The sequence below is a fragment of the Neopsephotus bourkii genome, unplaced genomic scaffold, assembly GCF_033783945.1.
Source record: "Neopsephotus bourkii isolate Nb327-2 ecotype Australia unplaced genomic scaffold, CSIRO-AGI_Nbou_v1 NB_1292, whole genome shotgun sequence".
NCBI lineage: Eukaryota > Metazoa > Chordata > Aves > Psittaciformes > Psittacidae > Neopsephotus > Neopsephotus bourkii.
Window position 1 is genome coordinate 9,562,049 of NW_026901776.1, and position 23,398 is coordinate 9,585,446.

At 46.8% G+C, this 23,398-nt stretch overlaps 2 protein-coding genes across 2 annotated transcripts in view; one reads left to right on the top strand and one right to left on the bottom strand.

Moving 5' to 3' along the window:
* RNF8 (ring finger protein 8) overlaps positions 1–23,398 on the top strand; it is a 238,876-nt gene that overhangs the window by 167,645 nt on the left and 47,833 nt on the right. The window lies entirely within an intron of this gene.
* MDGA1 (MAM domain containing glycosylphosphatidylinositol anchor 1) overlaps positions 1–23,398 on the bottom strand; it is a 151,537-nt gene that overhangs the window by 8,307 nt on the left and 119,832 nt on the right. The window contains exons 13-14 of the mRNA XM_061365967.1: positions 17,176–17,328; positions 15,796–15,930 (exon numbers count right to left, since the gene is read on the bottom strand). Coding sequence (XP_061221951.1) covers positions 15,796–15,930; positions 17,176–17,328 — 288 coding nt within the window. The remainder of the gene's footprint in view (positions 1–15,795; positions 15,931–17,175; positions 17,329–23,398) is intronic.

Here is a 23,398-nt window from a genome sequence, read left to right on the forward strand (position 1 = left end):
GAATGAAATATGCGTGTAATTTAGTGAACTGATGAAAGAGTGGCATGTTGTGCCTGGAAATATTCACAAGTGTTAGCAACAAGTCAAGCTGAGAAAACTAGATGAAGGCCTGACGGGACATGGAGAGTTTACCCAATTCCCTTCCCCACTGGCACCCATTTTGGGATGCACACCACAACCCAAGACAAAGGAGTGAAGTAATCTGTTTCTCTCTCTTTTGAGACCAGCTGGCACTGCATGACCCTGGGGAGACAGAAATAAGTGAGTGGGATCTCCCTCCTTGAAACACAGTGCCAAGGATGAGAAATCACTATGGGAGCCTCCATCAAAACCAGCTTTGAGCTGTTGGTTTCTTAGTGTTTGCCCTGCCCTTTAGGAGCTTCCTACAAGGGAAAGCCTGTCTAAGAAAGATACCCAGTCCTCATGGAGGCCCTTGACCAAACTCATGGTCCATGCAGGAACAACATAACCCTATCAATCAATATCAATGCAGGGAAGCTAATTACAGACACCAGAGCTGGTGAGGATGGGGAATTGAGAGTGAATGAAGAATTATTATTAAACTGCTAGCAAATAAGCATTAAAACTAACTGTTGCCTATTCTACCCTCACGTAGGGACTTGCAGATAGGATCTGCCACTCAAAAGCCTGGGCAGCACTGGGACAAATCAGGCAGCAAATGAACTTCGATGCACTGGGAAAAAAGTCAAGGTGAGATAGAAAGAGAACCAGGGAAGCATCTGGAATGCGAATTACTACCCCCAAAGCACTGGCTGTGAATGCCTGGCCTAAACCCAAACCAAGCCTGAGCATATCCTGGCTGACAGCTACATGTCCTTGCAGCATCAGGAAAAATGTTTCAGCCTTTTGGCCCCTGAATTCGCTAATAGAACAATACAGAATATTAGCAGACATTCTTCAAATGGTTTGCAATTGGAAAAGAAGCTCCCTCACCTACCCACAACATGCAGCGTCTCACCACCCCTGTCTACGCAAGGAAAATCAGAGTTGTGAAGGGGAGTCAGATCTCATAGTCATACCTGCAATCCCTGCAAAATCACAGAGCCTCCCTGAGGCTGGGAAAGAACCACAATACCTTCCTTTTCCAGGAATGCTGTCCCTGGGAATGTGCTTCTGGAAGGCAGGGCAGAGACTCCAAGAGGTGGAACTAAACATGGATGAAGATTCTATCCCATCTGAGCTGTGTCCACAGTGTTGTAGATGTTAAAGATTAAGCAGATCTTCTAATTTATTCCCTTCTCCCATGTGTCAGTCTGCCACAAGCTACCAGCCAAGTTTAAGGGCATGTAGCCTGTAATTGGGGTACCTGGAAATGAACCTTCAGGTCTGAGCTCCAGGCAGATCCATGAAACATTTTAGTCCTGGACTACAGAAATCTCCAAGTCACTTTTCCAGTTGCTCGGGCTTCTTTATCTCAATTTTCCACTCTTGCTCCAAAAGCCAATTGTGTGATGGAACGAGTGCTGCAGAGCTCTGTATTTTCCAAGGGAAAACTCTGGGCTCAGCCCACTGCCTTAAAATCAAATGTTGTTCCAGGATCTCACTTACAGTCACGAAAATCCATGGATTAAGTCCCAAGCTAAAAAGGGAAGTGAAGCCTGTGTAAATATTAACATCCGTAGCTCCTGATCTTGGTTAATTCACGCCTTCCCACACTTACCTCTGTGCCATCCAGCAATACCTATCTCATGCCTTATTAACCATATTTACTTCCCGCATGTCACACAAGTTCAGACCAAACCAGCCACCTGATGCTTGTAAGGTGCCCCTCCTAGAGCACAGACTACATATCAAAATCCCACTTTGCAGGAGGTGGCCAATGCATGGTCCACGCATGTGTGGGATGTGAGAAACTCATTCACGGCTCTGAAGTGACTTGCCACATGAACCTTAGTAAACTGCTTTTACCTACTTGTGTCTGCTGACATAATACGATGATGACAATCAAGGAGAGTAACACCCACCCACTTAGGGGGGAGCTCAGGAACACAGCAAATATTTTATGAGACCTGAGTGAGTAGACACTAGAGAACAGAAGTGCCTGAGCTCATCTGCCTTTCCAAGGGTCACAAACTAAAGAAGAACCAAAGTGAGACCTGCTCACCAACCCCTATGCCTCCACCACTATAGGTGTAAAAGGCCAACCTGGGATGTCCTCCATCAACCAGCTCTTACAGCCACCTGTTTTGCCTGAGTTTATACAAAATCATACCTAGTTTCCTGTATCAGAGTCCAAATCCAATTGGCCAGTTTTGTTATGTATTCCTGTCATTATCACCCCTTCCCCATCTCCCCCATCTGGCATTTCCTAAGGGCATGTGCTGGTGAGGCACACACAAAGACAGGCCATCTATCTGCTGTTAAATCTCTCCAGCTGACCAGAGACAGACAAACACAAGGGAAATCCCAGGACACCAGCAACCCTGATGTAACCTGTCCCCGTACAAGGCAATCTTTGCATTTGTCTTATAATCTGTATTATTCCTTCTTCCTAATCAAAAGGTAGAATAAAGGCCAGTGACGACCGATGAGGAATCAATTACAGGGAGAGTGAGCTGTACCTTCTGTTGGCTGCCTTTAAGACCAGAGCTGGCATTTCAAAAGAGTGGCACTCACACAAAAGAGCACCAGCTGGGCTGCCAGATAGAGTAGCCCAAGGGATGCCTTTAAATGTTACCTTCCCACAACAAGAAAAGGTCGTCTCTCAGTTTCCAGGGGATGGGGACTTAACTGTTGCATTGAATAGTGGGTGTCGATCCAGAAGAGCCAGCATAGACAGGACTGGGAGGGAGGCTTTTACAGGGTCTATAAAGGCAGGGCCATAGGCACAGTCTGTGTGGGATGGCAGAGAAGATAGAGGTTTCCTCAAGAACTCTCCAGGGGGCAGCTGTTGGGGATTAATGCTGCATGATGGGATGGGGAAAGGCTGCAGCATAGCTCAGTATATGCAGCAATGGCTGAAAGCAGGCAGCCAGAGGGCTAGGAAGCAAAGAGGATTAGATAGTGCATGCTGAGAGATGGGGTGCTCTGCCAAGGGCAGCATAGCTCCATGGGGTGGTAGGGAAGGCTGTCGGGATCCACAGCTGGGAGCTGGGCTGGCTGCAGGCTTGCACGCAGCCTGGTCTCACTGTAACTCCCTGCTGTGGTCCTGCAGAATCCCTGTTCCAGCACATAGGGGATCTCAGGAGATCAGATATCCATGAGTAGTCCTATCTGCAGCCTTGATTTAGGTTTGGCACTCAACTAGGAATACAGGGCTGAAAGCCCCTGTGGAAATTCCCATGGCATTTCAACTGTCGGCAAGACAGACTGAGATAAGAAGAAACTGATCAACGGCAAGAGATGTCCGGTGGATGGAAAGAGATGATACACTGTGGAGAGGACTCAGACCCTGTATAGCCTGGCAGATTCACTTGCAGACCCAGCACAAAGGCTAAAACCAAGCCAGGGAGTAAAAAAATCTCTTACCTTTCTAACAGGGGCTCTGAGCATTTCCTTAAGTGGGGTTTAGTGTTACCACCACTGATCACAAACTTAAAGCCCAAAGCTTAGCGCAAGCAAATCTCAGGAGTGATTGACAGTCCCCAGAAAGAAGCTATTACTGTTCATAATCTCTGCAACAAACACAGGTCCCTTTCCCTATCTCATTTAAACTGATGTTAATGGATCACAGTCAGTGTCAGGCAGTGTCAGGCTGGTCTCAATTACGGTACTGTGGGGGAAAGCTACTGCTCTGAGCGCTAGAAAGCAGAGGGTGGAAAAACAATTGTAGCACAGATGGAGATGGAGCTTGTACTGACTCAGAATTTCTAGGAATGTAAGTTGTCTTTGTGCCATGTTAGGATGTATTTACTTTTTCACAGTCTCTAAGGATGCTTCGTACATTACATGTGTGGAGTAAGACAAAGCCTCTTGGCTGCTTTCCACTACTGATTAGAGAGAACTTTATCTTCACATGTCTTTAACTGACCTCAGCTTGGTGTGCAGGCTCCAGGCACAGGGTCACCACACAGACCCCTTCCTGCAGCCACCACTTCAGTAATTTCAAAGCAACCAGGGTTCAGACAGCTTATCAGTAGTGAGAAAATGGAGTCTTGGCCAGAGTTTGGAAAGCACCACTGCCCCACCTCTACTCATCCCCATTGGCTTTAGAGAGGCACTGAGCACGTTCAGTGCTGTGCTGCAGGCCGCCTAATTGCTATGGGACACTCTTTTTGCTTCATTACGGTGGGGAGGCTATAGTGAAAGGGATCAAGGGAATCAAAGCCTCCAAGTCCCCTGCTGTGGCTGGGACTTTCTGGGGATATGAACAGCAATACGGTAGGTTTTGATTGGCAATGCTTCCCCTACAGCAAACCTGTGAAAATTACTTGTATCTTGCTACAGGGAATTTTCTTTGGATTTTACTGTGGATTTAAAAAAATCAAAGAACCAGACACATTTCCACCCGTGACCTCCTAAACCACCATCAAATGAGGACGGGATTGGAGCAATATCCCCTGACATGGTAAAGCCAATTACACACATTGATCTATGATCCATCACTATACATCTGACCTGTCTCGCATGCATATGAATTTTGGGCTGGAGGAAATGGACCAGCAACACTGCACTGTAAAGAGGCAAAGTGAACATGCAGCTGGACCCCTGGGGGAGACATGCTGGGCAGTGGGACCTGGGGCATGCAGGCAGTGTGGTAAATGCAACGGTATGGTCAGTCTGCCTCGTGACAAGTGCTGATGGGAGGAAGGCAGGCCAACTACAGCTACAGCTTCTCTCCAGCACATCCCCACCTGTCTGTGTACACAGAGAGCAGATGGTGATATGGTAGGAGCAGACTTGCAATGGAGCTATGCTTGAGCTCCTTTGCTCATTTGAACCACGGTCTAATTAGAGAAAGTGTTGGCATAGAAAGATGAATGATACAAGACTTCCATTTTTGATGTTTGTATGGAACTAAATTCTGCCACCCCTTTTCATGGTAAATTCCCTCAGAGGCTGTTTGTGACCAGTAACAGGCTTTCTCTGTGTGGACAACAGGATGTGGTTTAAGGAATTAAAAATAAGGGAGGAAAAATATTTCCACGGTCCATAGCACTAAATTTATGCTACCCAGAAGAATAAAGGCCCACCCAATATGCAGCCAGTGCAGAGTAGAAGGAGAGTACAGGATCTGGGTATTAAAAGACAACACTTGGGAGTCCTCGGGCTTTTCGCCAACTTCACGTCAGATTCATTATGCCATCTTGCTTAATCACATCCCAGACTGTGTCCTTCCCTACAGGACAGATGGGGTGCCTGGCTCCCATTCCCAAGCCCAGCTGTGTTTTCACAGCCCCTGAATGCAGCCGCAGGCAGCGGCTCTGTTCCCATGTGTCAGCTCGCCATGCTGCTGTGCTGCAGAGCACCTGCCCATGGTGAGCACAGGAGCTGTCATGGAATTTCATCAGGCTAGAAGCAAGTTCCCTCTGCCTTATTGCCTGGGAGCTATGGTCCCACGTGCTTTCAGTCCAGACACTCAGAGTAAAAGTGACCATGTCCTCAAGTTTCCCCACAGCTCTCGGAGACCTCCAGCCGTCTGTAAGCAAAGGGAGGCTAGCAGGCAGGATGGTGCCTACCACTGTCTCAGCTGGATGTATCACAGTATCACAGTATGTTAGAGATTGGAAGGGACCTCAAAAGGTCATCTAGTCCAATCCCCCTGCCGGAGCTTATTAACAGCTTATTAACAGCCCAGAGAAGCTGAAAGCAAACGGCATCATGAGCTTAGCGAGTCTCCAACCACCTGCCCTCCAGCATACATCCCCCTTTGTTGTCAAGCCTGGCATGGAGAATGTGCACCCCACTTCTCTAGAGCTTGTTCTTCCCAGCCCCAGCTCAGCGGACACAAATGCTTCCCCAGAGAGGTGGTCACTGACCCTTATCTATGGGACTGGGAAACACCCAGTAATCTCAGGGTCAAGGGTGGGAAGGACTTTGTTGTGTATCCCTGCTTGCTTACTGGGCAGGATGATGCTTGAGCTGCCTTGCTGGTCTGTCTGCCCCCTACCAGTACCAAATGTGCTGCCAAGCCCCCCTCCTACACAGTGATGCTCCATCATGAAATGGAGATTCCCCCATGTTTCATCCTGCCTTGCTACAGCCCCCTCCATGTTGGTATATGTAGCATGCTGTGAAAAGGCACTGTTTGGATGCAGGGAAGCTCAATTTGCTCTGTGTCCTCTGTGCTACAGTAATTCATGCTAATGCTCCTGCTCCTTGCGTGACTCCCTCCATAACCACTATGTGTGATAATTTACAACATCTATCTGTCTACACACTTCTCTACACAGAGATTCTTTCTCATGAGATTTCTCACTGTTCAGGAAATACCACCAGCGCCAAAAGGGGGGAATTTGCATTACAAGAAAATCCATATATATCTGTCAGAATTGTCTCCTGATATTTTATACTTCAGACTTGCCTCAACAGCTTGTTTTTATCCAGAGATCCTTGTAAAAGCTGATGCTGTGCAACCGTAAAGTCTTCCCCACCTAAGAAAGAGGATGTAACTGTGGAAAGAAGTCCTTCTGGACATTTTGAACAGAAGTCCATCTGCAGAAGTTGAGAACAACCCTTTACTCTAGGGGGTACCTCCTTTTTTCTAGGGCCTGCCCTTTGGCTCCTAGCAAGGCATACAAATACACACAAAGGAATATAGCTGGCCTGAAGACATGGAGCAGGATGAGATATATCCTGATCTCAGTGCAGTTGTGCAGCTCCTCTTCTATACATTCAGCCCTAAATAAGGAGTTATCACCTTTCCATAGCCACTGCTTCTACCTATGTAGCCAAGAGCTTGTCCTTGCCTTCTGGGAGCTCTCCAAGCAAGCCTGCAATGATACAATATACGTAAATGCACAGCAGGCAGAAATAGATCCTTCCCAGGCAGCAGTGTTGCATTCCTTTCTGAGCTTGAATAGATAAACTAGACAATTGGATCAGATCTTTGGTTTTGTCTGCTTAACAAGAAAAAACCTCTCATCAGGGAAATTCTGCTGGGAGGGAAGATATATTAAAGGTACAAACTGTCTGACCAAGGAGAGCTGGCTGTAGTAACAGAAGGAAACATGATTTTAGCATAGCAAGGAGAAAGCATATTTCAGGGGTAAGTTCGGAGCCAGCCTCTTGTCAGGGCTATGGCTGCGTAAGAGCGCAGCACTGTCTCTGGGCTCTGGGTGCTCGCTGCTGTCATGGATGCTGCTGCCTTCGTTTCTGCAGCTCCTGGCAAACAGGTTGGGATTTGCCAATGCAGATGCACCTACAAAGCCCAGACTCTTGCCCAGTGCAATGTGGGCAGCTTCTGCATGCAGGAAAACAGCCCAGCCCTGCAGCTTTTACTGTGACCCTAATCCTCCCAAACATGGCACCATCTCTCCCTTAATTTAATGAGCAACTATTTCTGCACCATTTCTGGTGAGTGCATGGGGCAGGCAGAAAGAAGGCGTGTGAATTTGTGCCTTTACAGGGCATGTAATGGCGAAAGGGGCTGGCCACAGCTTCAGCTGCCAGCAAAACCATGTGTACAGGGGCTTGCTACATCCAGACAGGACTCCAGAAGAGGTCCAGAGGGTCATTCTGTTGGGTCAGACTCCAGCTTGTTTTAAGTTGGAAGACAGTCAGTGTCGGTCTTTGTCAGACACACCAACTTTTCTCAGCCTCCATCACTCACTGCTCTCCTGAAGTTGAGCACTGTAGACTGGAGCATCTAAATTAATCTCAACCCCCAGAATGGACTGTCTCGATTATGGTCCTAAATTTGTACAGAGGGCAGATGCCAAACCATAATTTCTCATTACAAAGACCAAATCTAAGGCAGGGCTTGAGTCCCATTCTGATAAAGCAGCCGTGAAGAGCCTCCACAGGCAGCAGTGCTGGCCAGATGAACAGCATCATTGCACTTGCTCTGTGCCTCAGGCAAGTGAGCTGCAGCAGCCCCATCTTTCCTCCCTTCTAATGTTTTCTGGAACCAAGCACTTTGAAGGCAGCCAGGCTGCTCCTTCCCTCTTAGTGTACCTGATGGATCCCAGAAGTGCTGGGTACTAACTTATGGAGGAAAAGCCAACCTGGAGGAATCTAGCAAGAAGAAGACCATGTTTAGGCAACTTTTCTCACCAGTTTTGCAGTTTCGGGAAGCCATTGGTGTGAACTATAGCTGCTGTGGGGTCTACTTGCTCCTTGTTCACCGTCTGAATTGTGGCATGCCCAGATGCCTCCAGGCAATTGCTCTCTCCCAGCTTTGATAAGGGACCCTTTCATCTTTGTCACCAGAGATAGCTGGGTCCTCTGTGCCATGCATGTGCTCAGCTCTCAGACGGAAGAGCACACACTATGCTCAGAGCTCTCAGATGAGCTGAAACAGAAATCTGCTTCATAGACACTGCCAAGTTTAAAAGAGCATAACAGCCAGATGAGTGGAGTCTGCCTGCTTCCCTTCTGTGGGCAAGCTTTGCAAAGACTTCAGACAGAGAGGAGGGAGCCTCCCAGAGCCCCCAGATACAAGTTCTGTGTGTGGAAGTATTCCTGACAAAAATCCTGCAGAAGCAGTGTAGTTATGCTGTGGAAGCCTTTGCCTGTCTTTTCTATATCCCTATTATCAACCTATTTCCCCATCATCACCTAGTCTGTGGTCTCTTAGTCCCAGGAGCCAAACACAGGGCAGCTGCACGGCTGCAGGGCTTGGAGCAGATGGGCTGTTTTAGTGTGATGCTGGAGCCAGCAAGACAGCAGGAATGAGCAGCTGAGATCACATATTCTTCCTGTTGAACTGAAGACAGCACTCAAAATCTGTTCTCTAGCCTCCTCCTCTGCCTCACCCGAAGAGCAGTGAGAGGTGAATGTTTCAGGCCCGGGGAACAGTTTGCTGCATGAAGGCTGTTAAGAGTAGGCTGTTCCCAGCTTTGGGGCAGGATGCATTATAGCAAGAGACTCCTTTCCCATTCTATGCCTGGCTGTACTTTCACCAGAAAATTTCCATGGGACTGGCTGATGCAGGATCTGCAAACTTCTTCAGTTCAAGTGCTGAGGTGCCTGTCATCCCTGAAGAACTCTCTTTGGGAGAGGCAGTCACTCCTGGCAGTAGTGGTGACCACTGACACTTGTTGAGCACTTTTTGATTTTCTGGGAAGCATTTCAATATGTGTTACAAAATCATATCTTGTTAAAGTTCAGGATTGGGATGGCTCCACAGATAATGCAAGATGCTTGTTCATTCTGCCCCCTCAGCCTTTATCCTGTAAGCGCATCCAAGGTGTCTCCAGGTGTGCACCTGGAATGACCAACTTCAGTTTCCACATGGCACTGATGAAATAGTTAATGGTCCATGGAGAGAACAGAGGAGTGATCTGGGAGTGCTACACGAGTAGCTGGATACGCACTGAGAGCTCCTGTTTCTTCTTGGGTATCTGTTAAGTTTTGTATCTAGCAATTTCAGGGTCTGAATAATTGATGCTACACCGGATGTCTCAGGAGATGGTCAGGTTGCAGTGTATCTTTACAGCTACTCAACACTGCACAAGAAGGCTGCTTCTGGGAACCAAGTCTGAATGGAAAGATGCTTCACGGGGAGCCTGGAGGAAGGTAGAGGGGATCATAGCAGCTTCTCACCTGATGAGTAACAGTGACTCAAATCAGGTGAGCAAGGGTAAAGATGATCTATAGGGATTCAGGGCATCTGTGAGTGAATTGATGCCAGCAATCTGTGCCCCTGACAACCTCCCCAACAAATTGTGCAGCAGGGATGTGGTCAAGGTACTAGGCAGAATGCCTGCATCAACATGAAGATGTTATTTGTGGAATAAAAATAACATATAGCCAATCCACATCTGAACACCTTTTCTTCCTCGCTCTGTCTTCTTCAGCTTCACACAACAAGCTCTTCGGCTTAGGGATGACTCAGTCCCACCTCTGCAAACTGTATCAAGCATGGCTTTCATGCTCTTTGTAAGTAAACATCCAGTAAGGGTGTAAACACATAGTATTTACTGGGTTCCAGCAAGAGTAACTGAAGGAGTTCTCTGCCCTTGGTTATGCAGAAAGTTTGATTAGGTGATGTATTGATTCCACCTGGTCTTAAAAATCTTTAAATCTATGGTTCTAATCCAAAGTTCACTTAAGTCTTTAGAAAAACAATGACTTCATCACTCTTTGGTTCAGAGCCACTGTATTGAACCTACAGAGCTTTTACAAATATGTGGTTATCTTGCCAGGTACTTATAATCCTTGCTCATGGATCATGGTATTTGTCTAACTTCCCCCCAAGAACCAAACAGTACCAGAAGAGACCAAATCTATCCAAAGGGTCCACATCATAGCCCACAGGACGCTGCTGGATGTCTGCACAAAACATTAGTCAAATGCACATTTATTGATGTAGAAATGAGTAAAGCCAAGAACCCCACTGAATAAGTGGAAAATGAAGAATATTAAAAACATGGAATACATTTTTTCATTACAAACTGTTCATTTAACTCTAACTGCAAGTTGTTTTCAAGAGCCTAGAGGGAAGTGAATAATACTCATTAGGAAAAGCAGCCTCCCCTCAATCAATCCAGTGATGTCATCTCTACCATGTAGAATTATTGCACTGGAGATAATGGCATGGCTTTCCTGAAGGATGTATTTGTATATAAGGCAAACTTTATATATCCAACAGAATGCAGCTAACTCCAGGGTGCCACAAGTATAACTGCATGCAGTAGCAGGGTGCTGTTCATAAACAAGGATTGGGTAGGAATGAGGAAGCTACAATGTTGAGTCTTACAAAAAGGATGTCTTCCTGGTTCAAATTGCATTTACATTGAAATAGCTGGTACCTATCAATCTGTGTGACCTGACAGCTCTGACTGTTGTCACTTCTCAGAAACAAGATGCAGCCACGTGGCATCTGCGCTAATATTAGTTCCTATGTGTGCTCGTCCACCATGACCTCTGAGATACCTTATGGCTTTCTTGAACCTGGATGATGTGGCAAGTGATCTCATTGTTGCTACTGAGAACCAAAATCCCTGTTCCTCACATTATCCAAAATAGAATAAAACAGTATGGAATGCGATAGAATAGAAATAGGAAAAGAATACTTCAGTTGGAAGGGATTGACAGCCATCATTTAGTCCAAATGCCTGACTACTTCAATTACATCTCTAGGAAGCCTCCTCCAGTGTCTGACCACCCTCTCAGTAAAGAAACGTTTCTAACGTCTAGTCAGATCCTTCCCTGATGCAGTTTTGAACCATTCCCATGCATCCTGTCACAGGATACCAGGAAGAGATCAACACCTCTCTCTCCACTTCCCCTCCTTATGAAGCTGTAGAAAGCAATGAGTAGTTTGAAAGCTTCCAATCCTGATTATACGTAGGCTACGCTTAGCTGGGGTGGCCAGATAAGGTCTGTGTTAGCACTAAGCTGGAACAAGAGCACCTTGAACAACGTCACAGGTGCTGGATACATGTCAGAAAATGAGCCCATTCCCTGATTGTTGGGAGAGGAACTGGCCAAGACCATGATACTGCTAGTGCAGAAAGGATGCTTAAAGTACAAAAACTGAAAGACAAGAGCAGGGTCTTCAGACATTGCATTCAGTCAGGCTCAGCTCTTGAAGCTCAGGACTTGACACTTTCACTACAGGTAGCAGCTGAACAGTCCTATCTTGGGAAGCACCCCAGGGCAAGGAGATGTCTTTGCTTTTTCACCTCTCTGAGACCATACCACGTCATAAGCCTGTATGTAAAGACTACTGTTATTAAAAACACAGAAAACATAGTTTGCAAAGGGTCTACCAGTAAGCTCGCAAATCAGAAGTAATCTGAAAAAATGCTGCTTTGGTACATCCTACATCACTGCTTTTATGTAGGTACTCCTGAGAGCAAGTAAACTTGTTGACTCAAGTGTTTTCCCCACAAGCACAGTCACTGGCTCATGAGATAGGAAGCTATTATAGTGTTGGCTACACAAAAAGCTAAATCCACTGAAATTTCCTCTTCCCTCTGAGCAACCTTCTTTGCAGGCCTCTATTGCTGCAGGGTCTGCAAGAGCATCTAGCAGCAGGCAGGAGGCTGTGCAGGTCATAACTTGACTACCACTGAGCTATGAGACATGAGAGAGGTAGCCAGGACTGCAGTGGGAGCAGCCCATTGACAACACTGTCCCTTCAGAGAATCCCCTGTGTAGGCAGCCCTGGAAAGAGAGGAAGAGGAGTCTCATGGCTGAAGCAAGGACTTGAGGATCTGCTCTCAAATGCAATGCTCACTCACCAAGCTAATTCGACAAAGAGGCTTTTGGAACTGGGTGACTGGTCACTGCCTGCTTCGGCAAACTCCCTCTCCTGAAGAAAGCAAGCAATTCCTCATTTGATGACTTCTGCCAGTAAGACACCCTTGGTTTTGAATACCTCATGGAAACAGGATTTCTTTCCTTCCACTCCCCCTGATTTTTGTGTTTTGGCTGGCAGGATTGTAGGGCAATGCAAACGCTTGCTCTGAAGGATGCTAGAGGAAAGAAAACCAAAGGCCAGATAATTCCAGAAAAATGGGAATTGCCTCCAGGGAGCTCCCCTTCAACCTGCTCTCTCATATTCAACATCACCCTGTTCTGCCTCTTGCTGAATATCTTATGCCATGGCTACAAATGTTCCATTTGTATTCTGTTTCTCTCTTTCATCATATCTATTATAAACGAGTAGTGTCTGGGAACTCTCCCAGGGAAGATTTGCCTGGATGGCTATGGATATTTTATAGTCAAATTGTGAGAGTAAGCCAGCTTTCAAGTTCTGTAGAGGGGGAAAAAAAGGTAATAAAAGGGTTATTAAAAAAATAAATAAATGTCAGGATTTTATACAGCTTCTTTTCATAGTGACAAAGCTTTGGTTTGCTCCTCAGTGGAGCTGGAGCTGCTAGCAGAGGGTCGATCTGGAAGATGTCCCCTTGCCAAGAGGAGCAATCTAGGTGGCTCTTGCTAAGTGCTGTGGCTGGCTCAGCAGGGATGGCATCTGGCTTGACAGCACTGGGCTGGCATGGGGTGAGACAGGGGTTGGGGCTGTGTCTGATGGCGTCAGATACTGCTGGCTATGGTGGGGAGCAGGACATGGCCCAGGGCTGTAGTCACCCCATCTTTACCTTCATATGGTTGCTTATACGATACAGGTAGAAGGCCAGGATCTGCCTCCTCATCTCACAGGATAAGTCCTAGCAAGGAGCCCTGTACCTGAGAGGGTCACTCTCTTCCAACCCAGGGCTAAAGAAGACCACCTGAAGAAACTTGCTTTGCCCTTAGGCAGGCTGCCACTTCCCCAGGGGACCAATGGCATAGATAGAGCCTGGCACCATCTGAAGAAAGCGAAGCTTTCTGGCAGGGTTTCACAACCTCCACACAAGCAAAACCAGGCAGGGAATAACCAAAGTGCATTAGAAATGTAGATAAGCCATTAGACCTGCTGGTGAAACAGAGCGTGTCCCAGATGCAGGTTCGTTCGTGCATGTGCAGGGATGAGGACAACTATGCCAGAGTGCTGCCAGTGTGGCAGTAAGGAAAACAATCAAAAGTAGTGTAAGATTTAGTAAATAGCATAGTGGGAATGACAAAAACCAGGCATTTTTAGGATTACGAGGCCTTCTGAATTTTCCTGAAATCTCAGTTTCACCTTGGTGCCCTGATATGTAGAACAGAAGCCAAAACAATTACAGAATATCATGACTGGCCTGAAAGATATACTCTCTCCTGAGTAGAGAGCTGCTACAAAGTACTGAAGTTCAATTTGCAGGCAGATATATTGTGGGTTTGCTAGACTAACACACATGTTCCACAGGCCAAGAGGAAAATAACTTTTCCTCATTTCTTTTTCTTTCATTCCCTGACTCTCTCTAGTCAGTCTAATTTTTAAATAATTTATTTGCTCTCAGCGCTGCAACATCCACCCTGGAAATGGTTGTATCCGTTAAAGAGTCTATCCACCTTGTACAAATTCATCAGTCTCCTTGTGCAACAAGGGGAATAATGAGGAGCAGGCAGGAGCAGCAACATGGAGCATGAAGGAAAAAATCAACAGACATAAAAGGTGCCTGAAGCCGAGGAATAGATTGCACTCTATGGCTTTCTAAAGTCTTGGGAGTCACTGTATCTTTTGCTCTGGGCAATTTGTGGGTGAAGCAAATAAATAAAGAGTTAAAAGACTAGAAGCCAAAAACGTGTAATGAATTAATTCCCTGTCATGTTCAGTCCACCCCATCTACAGACAGACCACCATATCAGAGCTGTAAAACAGAGCTCTGTTTCAAAAGGAAGAAAAAGCTAGTGGGCATTTACTTTCCTCATGAACTTGGAAATATGACACATAGCTGTATTCCTAAAGGAAACAAAGCAAAATAAGCCTCCTCCTTCCACATCTTATTTCCTTGCCAGTCACCCACTGGTTTGGGCCACCTTCCTTTGCAATCACAAAGATGAGGTCCCTCTCAAAGCCTCCAGGAGAAGACATGCAGGAACTGGGCAGCAATTGACTGACCATGGCGGGCAACTGCAGTGAGCAAGGGAATTTGCCAGCCAGCATTTACGAGTGGATTCTGTCAGCTGAGCAAGACCAGGAAAACCCAGTGTGCACCTATACTGCCACTGCTCCACCTGAGCAACCTGCCACCACCTGAAAACACCACAGAGCAGCCTGGTTGTAGGGGGAATACAGGTGATGCAAACATCTCTGACTTAGCCAGACTCTTGAGTGCAGACAGCAAATATGAACCCAACCCTCAGAGCAAACAGAGATGCAGACCTGCTCAGTGACCCACAGCCCAGCCCTTACCCCTGGCATCCATGGGGTCAGGGTTTCAGCCTCAACCTCACTGAGAGAAGGAGATCCCAGATTTTACATCTTAACCTCTCTGCCATGCCATACGCGTGCAGAGATGTGACGGCCAGACTTGGGAGCATGTTCCCTCCCAGTGACCTCAATGGTGCTGAGCAGAGAACTGTTAATTAACCCCGTTTACTGAAGGGCGGACACATTCCTGCCTGGGCCCTGATTTTTCAGTCAGGCTCCAGTCCAGCAGGTGATTAATAACCCAGTGTGCTGTGGGAAGAGTGCATCTATTATTCAAATTAATGAAATTATAATCAAGAGGTGACGAATTAGCAATTGCTCCTTGACTGGATATGGAAACTCATTAGTGTGCCAGGCACTTCTGGGGTGCTTGCTGCACTCATAGGCTTACAGTTAGAGAGGAGGGAGTCAGGCAGAGCAGAGAGACCCTTGGCACAGCTGAAGGAACATGAATCCTGCCCACCCCAAAATAGCTGCAGCCACCAGAGAGCCCTCTGCTCCAACATAGCCCCTCCACTTCTGTCTCCCTTCCAATGGATGGACTGTTCACCTGGTGTTCTGCTGCCTGGAGTGAGGTAGCTGTGGCCATGAGCAGGGAAAATGTACACACATGGCTACAATGCTCTTTTCTGTGGAGAGTAGGGGAGCCTTATATTAGATGAGGATTGAGCCAGAGGGGAAGGGGTGATGGCTGACTGCAAGATACTGCCCTGAGCGTAGGCTGCAGCAGCCTCACAACCCTGACACTGCTAGTGCGTGGGTAAAGGACAAGTGTCTGACAGCAGCATCCTACCCCGGTTCTTCGAGCACTGGAATAGGACTCCCACCCTCCTGAATTGCAGGCTGCAGGCACAGCTCGCAGAACCAGAGGATGGAGGTCTCCCCCAACAGCCTGCACTATTTACCTTTCCCTAGAGGATACTCACCGATGTGCTTCCCGTACATGTGGTAGTAGAAGGAGACACAGTAATACTTGGCAGTAATGTTGTAGAGGGGGCTGATGAGCCGGGCTTTGTCTCCTGTTACCCGGGGCCGGGATGCCTCGATGAACATGTAATAACCTGCAGAGCAAGAGGGAAAGGTGGGGAAAGGCACCGCTTCTCACTTCCTGCAAGTGATGGGATGCCGGAGGCTGGGACACCACTCCTCCTCTCAGACACATGGCCTTGCTCTCCTCATTGGCCCTGCACCCACTGTGATCCCAGCCATAGACACTTGCAGGATGTTTGCAGTGCCTATCCTCTGCAGTATTTAGGAGAGCAGGATTTAGGATGGATGCCAGCAGACACTCTGTGAGGTCATGCAGCAGATGAGTGCTTGAACATGTGCACACACATCTGTCTGGATGCAAACCTAGCCTTTCTCCTGCAGTATGAGGAGCCCCAGAGCTGATTGCACCATGTAAGGAGAAAATCAGAAAAACAAGGGAGAAAACACTGCAGCCTAATTTCTCTGCCTCAAGCTGAGGGAGTGAGTATTCAGTGTATCTGGCCTAAACAATATTGTTGTCTAAAGGGAGCAATACCAAGGTAGTTGTTAACTCAGGGAAGAACAGATTAGCTATTTGATTTGTTGGCATAGTTTTCAATGCCCAATCAGGGTGGTCTACTGAACACTAATGGGAAAAGCCATTTCCTTATCTGGCCATTGGATGTTTCCCATTTTTTCTGAGTTCAAAGATTTGTGCTTGCATACAAATTTACTTTCCTCATTAGAGAAAGGGGAAAGTAATGCCCAGCTAAAATGGGGGCATGTACTCTGTGCACAGCTAGCATGAGCAATACACGACAGCAGTCGCTTCCAGCTCTCTAGCTGGAAGCTAGAGCTCTGTGAGGCACCTGCTGCAACCCCGCAGGCAGCTCCCGCCTGGTCTCTCATGCTCCTGCTTGGTACTAAGGAGATATGTATGCCTCCACAAGACTTTCTTTAAGAAACATCTGTGTAAAACCAGCATTGTGGTTTCTAGTTGTTAGTGATGTTCTCCTACTTGCTTATCCTTTTCTGACTTCAAACTAAGCATCAGATGGGACAAGGGCATTAGGCAGCAGGCAATTAGCTAGTAACAAGAACTAATGCTCACACTATTCCCTTAAACAAAGTCGTGGGTGTTTTAATTGTGTGTTTAATGACAATCAGTAACATGCAAATTAACTGCCTGCTCCCTGCAACCCGTGTAGAGGAGCAGCATGTTGTGTGGAAAGCAGATCAGTGCTCCACCAGCTCCCAGAGCTGTAGGACTCCTAACAAGCAACAGCGTACATCTCGCCTCCACAGCCAAGCCGAAAGAACCCCAAATGTGTACTTACCCTCCGGCGTACCGCTTATGTCCGTGGGGGGCCCCGTGTTGACCGTGCGCTTGGGGTTCTGCGTCAGGGCATTCTGCCGGGTCCAGTCAAAGTTGTCCATCTTGTCCTGCATGAAGCCACAGATCTTCTCGTCCTCAAAGCGGCAAGTGTTATCTGTGGGGAACGGAATGGGGTGGTCAGCTGCTGCTTCTCAAACCTCCTCCCCAGGGGTGCCTGGATGCCTGCAGCATGTCTTACAGCACTGCTACATCACCACTGAGGTTCTGCATCAAGCTGGGGACAGATGGGCAGCCCACAACCCCAGGAGGAGGCTGAGAAGGAATATATCTGTGATTAGTATGATTATGGAAGGCTTAATTCCAGGTTGATGGATGTGTTGGTTTGACGAAATGGAAGAAGGCTAAAGAGTAAGAGAGATTCTGCTGGGAGGTCTGAAGGGGCAAACATAGAGGAGGGTGAAAAAAACCAACATTGAAGGCAAACGGGCCACAGAGGCTTTTCAACCAGAACAACTTGATGATAGAATAATTTCCCCAGGAGAGAGAAAAAAGCTACAGCAGATGACCCCCCTTTGGGCTATATATTTAACTAAACTATGGTGCACATGAAAAAAATTCAGTTGTGGAGAAGAGGTCAGCTCGGCGCTATGAATGTGTCATTTAGCTAGAGTATATCCAATTTATACCAGCTAAAAGGCACATTTGATATTGCAAATTATGCTGGTTCCCCTAACAAAATAAGTCATGTAGGTAAAAGATTTTTATGTAGGATCAACCACGTGTGCAGCAGGGCTTGCTTTTATTACCACCACAAGACAGTTACACCCTACAGCAATATTGTAAGACAGGTGAAAAATCTTGTGCATAGTCGTAACCCAATATCGTCTTGCAGAGATTGGAATGAATTGGACTTGACCAGACTGAAGATGGTAATGCCTGCAATAAAAAAGTAGTTCCCAAGCCACAGAGGAAGAAGTCCAAGAACCTGGTTTACACTGCAGACACAGTAGGAGAGAAATGGAGGAAACAGGCAGAAGAGAAAACTGGTCCAAGACCTGATGTGAAAAGTACTTTGTGCTCTGAAAGGTCCCTGGGCAAAAAAGAGAGCTGGAGAATGGGAAGAAAGTGGGATCTCAGACCTCATGAGTGGTGCAGACACAGTAAGTACAGATCTCTACCTTTATGTAAAAGCAAGGACGTGTGCTCTGAAACGGAAAGATAAAGTACTCAAAACCCCTGGAAGAGCACATACAGAGAGAAAATCAAGGCTCTTGCTAAAGGCTTGGGAAGTGCCAGAAACCTCATTCATGGCATGCTGGTACAAGGATCAACTTTTTGGGGTTTACCGCCCTCACTGTTCCTGCTATCATGCCCAGATGAAGAGAAGCCCAAATGTCTACTTGGGCTCCTATATCTTCATTGATGGTTTGCTCTGGTTCCTGGGCAGGAAGCTCTCTGTCCTAGCATGGGTGACTGGCAAAACACGTAGGGCAGAGCAGGGTCAGCAACCTATGGGCTGGGTGCCAAGGATGGGACGGGCTTTCTGCAATGCCAGGGCCAAAAGCTCCTGACGTGGAACTCTCTGATGTAGGAACTTCACACACCTATCCATGCACACCAAAATGTGCCATCTTGTACCAGAGAGAAAAGACCACCCATGAATGAACAGCATCTTGACTCTGAGATGCTAAACCTCCTGGTTCCTACTCTGCAGCCAAGGCCCTCTGCATCCCCTCTCATTTGGAAATGAAAATGACCATCATCCAAACAAACCAACAGCCTGCACACCCATGTGGTAGAGAAGTGGGTTCCCCTTCTTGCCTGTCATTGTCCAGCATCCCACCAAAGCTGTGAGAAAAGTGGAGGCAGCCTCCTGCTATGGCTCAGAAAAAGGTCTTTGCCACCATAGGTTGGGCACTGTGCTGCAAGCTAAGGGCTTGGTTTATGGACTAGGGCAGCTGGGTTTTCTGTAAGCTCAGGGGGAAATGCTGCTCCTGCGAGCTGAGTACAGCCATCGGGAGCTCGGTTGGGCCTACCACTTAACTGCTGATTAACCCTGGCTAAGTGCTTTCTGTACAATCCGCTCATTTCTAATTAGCTTCCTAATCCAAATTAGGCACTGTTCTGCAGCGCTGAGCACAGAGGGTCACACGGCAGCTGGAGATGAAGGAGGAGGGAGGAGTGGGAAGCAGATGACAGGACAGATGCTGGCAGGGTCTCAGGTGGGGCAACTACATGGGATGGGGGCAGAAAAGAGTGAGAAATCAGCTTCTAAGTGTCCTTCCCCAGCTCTTGTGGCTGTATCAGACACCCACTGGTCCTCAGAGGACAGTCCGGAGCCCAAAAGCTTTCTGTTATTTCCATGTTGTTCTAATGCCCCTGACTTCTTTCCATCAAAACAAACATTTGTGCGGCTCCAGCTCACAGGTTGCCAGCTGCAGTTAAAAGACACAAGTCTTCTCTTATGATGGCATTATCCTACCCAGCAGATCCACCATGAATGTCCTTTTTCAGTCAAAGGCACTGCAATGGTTTGCACCTCTCACCTTCAGAGGAGAAAGGGGACATCTTTCTCCTGCACAAAATTCCCATAACAGGGAATAAAGTTCTAACACAGAGGCCAGCCAGGCAACTGGTTGAGAAGGAGCAAACCCTTAAAGGACAAGGTACAGAAACCAAAAGAAAGCCCAGGCTCAGGTGGAGATCAGAGAGCTGTGCAAGAGAAGAGGACTGAGGACAGTATTCCCAGCCTACTGCTGAGGCCTGGTTGTGTCATCTGCTTTGTTTGTAAGAAATCTCCTACACCCACGGGAGAAGACTGCTCATAGAAGAAGACTTAAAAGCTTGAAGAGAGCTCTTCTAATGCCAAAACAGGGCACTGACTCCGTCCTCTCCTCTCGTTCAGATGCAGCTACTTAGAGGAGGTAGAGATCATAAAGTAGAAAAGGGTCCTAGATATCCCACAGATACCACAATGTGATTAAGCTTATGTGCAGCACCATTTGCTGTGCAGGAGTTTCTAACTACAGCACATTGCCTCTGCTTAACTTGGGATCTCAAGGCACTTTGCAAAGACTGAACAAGGCTTCTTAACATCTCTCTGAGGTAGTAATGCCTTTTTCTATGTATCTCCTGCATTACACATAGGGAAACAGATGCACAAAAGAATAGAGAAGTACATTTAAGGTCACAGAAGGCAATGCCAAAACTGTAAACAGAATCCAAGTGTTCTGACTCCTGGTCTTTTGGTTTAAAACAAGCCACAGGAAGGCAAAGCTCTGGCATTTGTCTGAGCTAGAAGTGAAGGTGCCCAGAATAACTGAGAGATGTTTGGTGCGGTTTAGGCCACTGCCAGCACATTAGCTCAGGAGTGTTACCAGTAAGGCTCACAAGGGGAAACCTGGCAGATACAGCTGCAAAGAAAACCTTTAAATGACCTGCTGGGTGCTTCGAGGCCACAGCGGTGATCTAACTGTTGACCTCGGCAGACCTTCCTGCAGACTCACACCATCTGCCAGGGATCCTGGCTCAGCACTGTGGTGCAAAGGAAGCTTCCTGTTTAAAAATTAAAGAGTGGATTTAAATATTGAACACAGAAGTTGTTCTCTGGATTGTCAGAGGCGAGGTGGAGGTGGCAGGGGAACTGGTTCCTCAAAGGTTGGAGTTAGTGCTGTCTTCACCAAGCAGATTTCCTTGTCAGGCTTTTCAGTGGCAGCAGCTCAAAGTGCAGAGATGTTTGCTCCCAGTTACAGAAACCTCCCTGCATCCCCTGTGGAGAGACCCTTTGCTGTGGCTATTAGCATTTCTTGTTACTTTGCCTTCTTGAGAAACATAAGGGAGGTTTTCATTTCAAGTCCTTAGGGAGAAGCCATCCCTGGGCCTGAAATACTGTCTGCTAGATGAATGCAAATAACAATAATCCTGTTCTAGCTACAGACCATGAGTGAATAGCAGATGGAATGCACTTGAATAAAATTGCCTTTGTCATTTAGCTGTGATCTGATGACTGACACTGCCTTGGAGTATAAGGGACCATGCTTCAAGCCTCAGCTCTGTTGCAGACTTGCTGTGTGACCCACAGGCTATCATTTTCCCTCTGGTGATCAGTTTCCCCATCTAGATGATGAAGACAATGAAAACTGTATTGCAACCTCAATGTATGCTGAGATCTAAGAAAAAGCATCTACTGTGGTAAGTTTCTAAAGCATTTTTAACCAGTAATGGAAGAAAGCTTCACAATACCATAACAGGTTGGGTCATACTGGATTGCCATTTGATTTAATATCTCTATCTGCAACAAGGGGATAATATGGCCCATACAGTCCTCTTTGCCATCAGGATACAGGAATTGGTGTCAGTGACCTTTTTTCACCTTCCTGTTATACACATTCCTGAGGAATGGGCACAGATTTGAGGAATCCAGCTCTGGACACCAGGTTCACATCTCATTCTTACATGCTCATGGGGCAAAAAACTCAGATTCCTCTGGACTATGAGGCATGATCACAGATGGGACACACAAGCATCAGAGATTAAGCAAGGAGCCTTGGATAATCTACAACAACCAGCATCTGGTACTTATCACCACTCACTGTACTTTTTTATGATCCCAAAACATTTTAGCACCACACACAGCCAGACTGCAGATACGTGAGAAATAGTGTTGCTGCTCTGGAAGGGCAAGACACACTGGCCGAAAGGAAAAAACAAACAGCCAACCCTTATGCTTCTTGATGCCTTCATCATCGAGGTTGCAAGGCTACTTCTTGCTAGAGCCAGGGAAACCAAACCATCCACTGCTGATGATCTGAAATAGCTTGTTAGGCAGCACTGCAAGGTTTGGGTTAGAAAGTGAAGGCTATATCCAAAGGAAATTGCATGGGAGAAGTAAGAAGGACAACAGAAATTGCCCAGCACTGGAATTTGGTCATGGCATTACAATGGTCAGTTATTCACAGAAACCTTTAAGGTAATACTGTAGAATTAAGATAATTCCAAGGCATTTTTTTTTAAGATAAATTCTGGGTTTTTTTTTAGAACCAGATTAACTGATTTTTAAGAGTTTTAAGTCAGTCTTGCCACTAACCTCTAAATGTTTGAAATCCTCAATGTCTTTTGTTCACTTCCTCTACTTTTACTTTGTTATTGCTTAATAACCCCATTACCTGGCTCTGTAGCCATGCTACATGCATGCCTGCCCCAATGTCATTAACATCTTGTTAGCCTGAGAAGGAAAATGCATGAAGGAATAATTGCATTAAGTGACTCTCAGAGTTTGTAAATTAATCACCATTGTGCATGCCCTTGGATCAGGCTGCCAGCGGCATTAATCATCTAATCTTTGCCTTTCACTCGAGAGCTCTCAATGTTTGCTCCCAGAATTTGGCTGAGCAGCCTAGCATGAAGATACTTTTACAATGCTGTGCCAAGCCTTTTCCCTGGAGGCGGTGATAGCAGGGGAAGTGGGAAAATAGGAGGTAGTAGCATGGGTTTCCATGTATTAGGATGAGAATCTGGGAACTGAGCTGTGGCCCAGAAGCCTTTGGGCTCACATTTCACTGGCAGTAGATGAAAAGGAAGGGGCATCTCTGAAAACAAGTCTTTATGCAGTCAGTCTCAAGGCATGAACCCATGTCCTAATATCTACCACAGGCTGGGTAACTTGTATCAAACAGAAACTCGAAGTGTTGGATTTACCGCATGAAAATACACGCGTAGCTGAGTTACGCTCCACCACAGTCAAATTTCATGCAGTTGTTCTGGTCTCAGTCAAGCTGCCATAGCAATCCTAGGTGAGCAGACTGAAGGCTTAGTTTACAAAGACCCCAAGAGACTGACACAATTAGGACTGAAGTTGCTCTGGCTTTAACAGTGATTTATGCAGTGTAAAAGCAAGCGGCAAGAGGCCAGATTTTGTCACGTGCGGGCTGGGATGTTTGCCTCCTCCAGCAAGTACCGAGGGACACGTTCTGAAGTATGTGCCTGGCAATAGGCTCAGGGTTTCCCAGTGAGTCTTCTCACTGGGAATTATAAAGAATATTTAAATTTTCCCCAGAAAGTAGGGAAAAGCAAAGCAAAGGGAATCAGGAATCAGAGCCACAAAATCCTTTTGACTATATAAGAAGCTCCTGCTCTCAAGCAGAGTACAGTTCATCAAACTACCCCCAGGGTGTGAACCTGCAAGAGTGAATGCCTCATGGCTGTGTTAACAAGGTAACACCATC